Source organism: Bubalus kerabau, chromosome 21 (assembly GCF_029407905.1).
Source record: "Bubalus kerabau isolate K-KA32 ecotype Philippines breed swamp buffalo chromosome 21, PCC_UOA_SB_1v2, whole genome shotgun sequence".
NCBI classification, from domain to species: Eukaryota; Metazoa; Chordata; class Mammalia; order Artiodactyla; family Bovidae; genus Bubalus; species Bubalus kerabau.
Window position 1 is genome coordinate 11,784,251 of NC_073644.1, and position 4,711 is coordinate 11,788,961.

Consider the following 4,711-nt stretch of genomic DNA (forward strand, 5'->3'; position numbering starts at 1 on the left):
CAAAAATCAACAAAACCAAAAGCTGGTTCTTTGAAAGGATAAATAAAATTGACAAACCATTAGCCAGACTCATCAAGAAACAAAGGGAGAAAAATCAAATCAATAAAATTAGAAATGAAAATGGAGAGATCACAACAGACAACACAGAAATACAAAGGATCATAAGAGACTACTATCAGCAATTATATGCCAATAAAATGGACAACGAGGAAGAAATGGACAAATTCTTAGAAAAGTACAACTTTCCAAAACTCGATCAGGAAGAAATAGAAAATCTTAACAGACCCATCACAAGCACGGAAATTGAAACTGTAATAAAAAATCTTCCGGCAAACAAAAGCCCAGGTCCAGACGGCTTTACAGCTGAATTCTACCAAAAATTTAGAGAAGAGCTAACACCTATCCTGCTCAAACTCTTCCAGAAAATTGCAGAGGATGGTAAACTTCCAAACTCATTCTATGAGGCCACCATCACCCTAATACCAAAACCTGACAAAGATCCCACAAAAAAAGAAAACTACAGGCCAATATCACTGATGAACATAGATGCAAAAATCCTTAACAAAATTCTAGCAATCAGAATCCAACAACACATTAAAAAGATCATACACCATGACCAAGTGGGCTTTATCCCAGAGATGCAAGGATTCTTCAATATCCGCAAATCAATCAATGTAATACACCACATTAACAAATTGAAAAATAAAAACCATATGATTATCTCAATAGATGCAGAGAAAGCCTTTGACAAAATTCAACATCCATTTATGATCAAAACTCTCCAGAAAGCAGGAATAGAAGGAACATACCTCAACATAATCAAAGCTATATATGACAAACCCACAGCAAACATTATCCTCAATGGTGAAAAATTGAAAGCATTTCCTCTAAAGTCAGGAACAAGACAAGGGTGCCCACTTTCACCATTACTATTCAACATAGTTTTGGAAGTTTTGGCCACAGCAATCAGAGCAGAAAAAGAAATAAAAGGAATCCAAATTGGAAAAGAAGAAGTAAAGCTCTCACTGTTTGCAGATGACATGATCCTCTACACAGAAAACCCTAAAGACTCCACCAGAAAATTACTAGAACTAATCAATGACTATAGTAAAGTTGCAGGATATAAAATCAACACACAGAAATCCCTTGCATTCCTATACACTAATAATGAGAAAACAGAAAGAGAAATTAAGGAAACAATTCCATTCACCATTGCAACGGAAAGAATAAAATACTTAGGAATATATCTACCTAAAGAATCTAAAGACCTATATATAGAAAACTATAAAACACTGGTGAAAGAAATCAAAGAGGACACTAACAGATGGAGAAATATACCATGTTCATGGATTGGAAGAATCAATATAGTGAAAATGAGTATACTACCCAAAGCAATCTATAGATTCAATGCAATCCCTATCAAGCTACCAACAGCATTCTTCACAGAGCTAGAACAAATAATTTCACAATTTGTATGGAAACACCAAAAACCTCGAATAGCCAAAGCGATCTTGAGAAAGAAGAATGGAACTGGAGGAATCAACCTACCTGACTTCAGGCTCTACTACAAAGCCACAGTTATCAAGACAGTATGGTACTGGCACAAAGACAGAAATATAGATCAATGGAACAAAATAGAAAGCCCAGAGATAAATCCACACACATATGGACACCTTATCTTCGACAAAGGAGGCAAGAATATACAATGGATTAAAGACAATCTCTTTAACAAGTGGTGCTGGGAACTCTGGTCAACCACTTGTAAAAGAATGAAACTAGAACACTTTCTAACACCATACACAAAAATAAACTCAAAATGGATTAAAGATCTAAACGTAAGACCAGAAACTATAAAACTCCTAGAGGAGAACATAGGCAAAACACTCTCTGACATACATCACAGCAGGATCCTCTATGACCCACCTCCCAGAATATTGGAAATAAAAGCAAAAATAAACAAATGGGACCTAATTAACCTTAAAAGCTTCTGCACATCAAAGGAAACTATTAGCAAGGTGAAAAGACAGCCTTCAGAATGGGAGAAGATAATAGCAAATGAAGCAACTGACAAACAACTAATCTCGAGAATATACAAGCAACTCCTACAGCTCAACTCCAGAAAAATAAATGACCCAATCAAAAAATGGGCCAAAGAACTAAATAGACATTTCTCCAAAGAAGACATACATGGCTAACAAACACATGAAAAGATGCTCAACATCACTCATTATCAGAGAAATGCAAATCAAAACCACTATGAGGTACCATTTCACACCAGTCAGAATGGCTGCGATCCAAAAGTCTACAAGTAATAAATGCTGGAGAGGGTGTGGAGAAAAGGGAACCCTCTTACACTGTTGGTGGGAATGCAAACTAGTACAGCCACTATGGAGAACAGTGTGGAGATTCCTTAAAAAACTGGAAATAGAACTGCCTTATGATCCAGCAATCCCACTGCTGGGCATACACACTGAGAAAACCAGAAGGGAAAGAGACACAAGTACCCCAATGTTCATCGCAGCGCTGTTTATAATAGCCAGGACATGGAAGCAACCTAGATGTCCATCAGCAGATGAATGGATAAGAAAGGTGTGGTACATATACACAATGGAGTATTATTCAGCCATTAAAAAGAATACATTTGAATCAGTTCTAATGAGGTGGATGAAACTGGAGCCTATTATACAGAGTGAAGTAAGCCAGAAAGAAAAACACCAATACAGTATACTAACGCATATCTATGGAATTTAGAAAGATGGTAACAATAACCCTGTGTACGAGACAGCAAAAGAGACACTGATGTATAGAACAGTCTTATGGACTCTGTGGGAGAGGGAGAGGGTGGGAAGATTTGGGAGAATGGCATTGAAACATGTAAAATATCATGTATGAAATGAGATGCCAGTCCAGGTTCGATGCACGATACTGGATGCTTGGGGCTGGTGCACTGGGACGACCCAGAGGGATGGAATGGGGAGGGAGGAGGTAGGAGGGTTCAGGATGGGGAACACATGTATACCTGTGGTGGATTCATTTTGATATTTGGCAAATCTAATACAGTTATGTAAAGCTTAAAAATAAAATAAAATTAAAAAAAAATCATGAGTGGATGATAAAAGTGTGTAGAAACTGAAAATTTACAAACTATTTAAAACCTGGAATCGCTGACTGTTCAGAAACTACACAGATGGATCATGGGTGGTGGTGAACAGCAGAAAGGATTATGGATGAATCTGCATTGTTCTAGCTGCTCCCCATGCCACCCGTCTCCGAGGAAAGCCTGACATTGATTAGATATTGAGCCAGGCTAATGCTGGCAGCACATCCAGTGATGGTAACCTGCCTGTCAGTAGATCCTTCCACTGGGTTCGCAATTTTAATCTGCGCCCCAGACATCTGACGGATCTCATTGATTTTGGCGCCTTGACGCCCGATTATGCAGCCAATCAAATCGTTTGGAATGGTGAGTTCATGAGAAGTAGTTTGAGCAGATGCATCCAAACCTGCCCAATAGCCTTTCACCTCTGGAGAGCTGGATTCAATGCCACTGAATCCTGTGTTGCCATGCGTCATGGGAAAAATGAGACTGTTGCATTGCCAACTGGTGCAGCTTGGTCAAATCTGGCTGTGGAATGGCATACTGTCCTTGAATGGTATAGGCCTCTAGAGGTGGTCCCTCCAGGTCAGGGTTGAGGCACATGGACTGGGTGGTGTGGGGAAAGCTCGCACTGTCGCTGCCTGTGCTGTACCTGTCCCGACCACCTGCAAAGATGACCGGAGAACTGGATGGCTTGGGCCGGTGCGGGATGGTCACGCCCTTCGGGAGGGACTGGGAGAGAGTCTCCAACATAACCACTCAGATCTGTTTCACACACTCAATGATGGATTGCGGAATGCCAGCAATAGTGATGGGCTGCTCAGTTGAGTTGGGGAGCATATCCCCTGCCACTTGGACCTGAGCCCCTGTACTCTCTCGTATTTCCTTGATCTTGCAACCACCTTTCCCAATGAGAGAGCCACACTGACTAGCAGGGACCACCAGCCTCAGGGTGACTGGGGGTCTACTGACAGATGTGCTATTGGTCATAGAGCTGCTGATGTCCTCTTCCAGTTTATCAGTGATCATAGCAAAGGCTTTGAAAATGGCATTAGTGGGTCCAGCCAAAGTGATAATCCTTTCAGGACAATTCCCTTCTGAGACGTTTATACGTGCACCACTCTCCTCGCGCATCTTCTTAACTGATTCTCCTTTCTTTCCGATGATACTGCCAACTTCCTTTCCATGCATAAGTAGCCGGATGGTGAGAGTGACATTTAATCCACCTTCAATCACTCCGGTGTCCATGTCGAGCAGTGTTCTGAGGAGCTGGACTTTGAGTGGTCAAGTCTTTGGTCACTGGTGGGGGTCAAACCAAAAACTGCAGGCGTGAGGCGACTGAGGGGAAAAGGGGAGCGGGCGGGAAGGGGAAGGGCGGGAGGCTGGGGGCGGAACAATAGGGGCGGGCGGAGGAGGAAGGAGGAAGGGGGGGTGGAGGAGGAGGAGGAGGAAGGGGGAAAGAGACCCCGGGGCGGGTGGAGGGCGGCGGAGGGCGGGCGGGAGAGGACGCAGGCTGCGGCTGCTCCGGCTGCTGCCTCTGCTGGTCTGGAGGGCTGGTTATTTTAGAGGAATTCTTCTTTCAGCTTCTTTCCGCTACCCAACCAGTATAAAGTC

General features: G+C 42.4%; 1 protein-coding gene across 1 annotated transcript; it reads right to left on the reverse strand.

Moving 5' to 3' along the window:
• Positions 1 to 3,119: 3,119 nt before the first annotated feature.
• Positions 3,120 to 4,456, reverse strand: LOC129635921 (poly(rC)-binding protein 2-like). The gene is given in 2 exon segments (XM_055559155.1): positions 3,120 to 3,577; positions 3,579 to 4,456. Coding segments are annotated over 2 exon segments (1,101 nt in total). The 5' UTR covers positions 4,346 to 4,456; the 3' UTR covers positions 3,120 to 3,243.
• Positions 4,457 to 4,711: the final 255 nt, after the last annotated feature.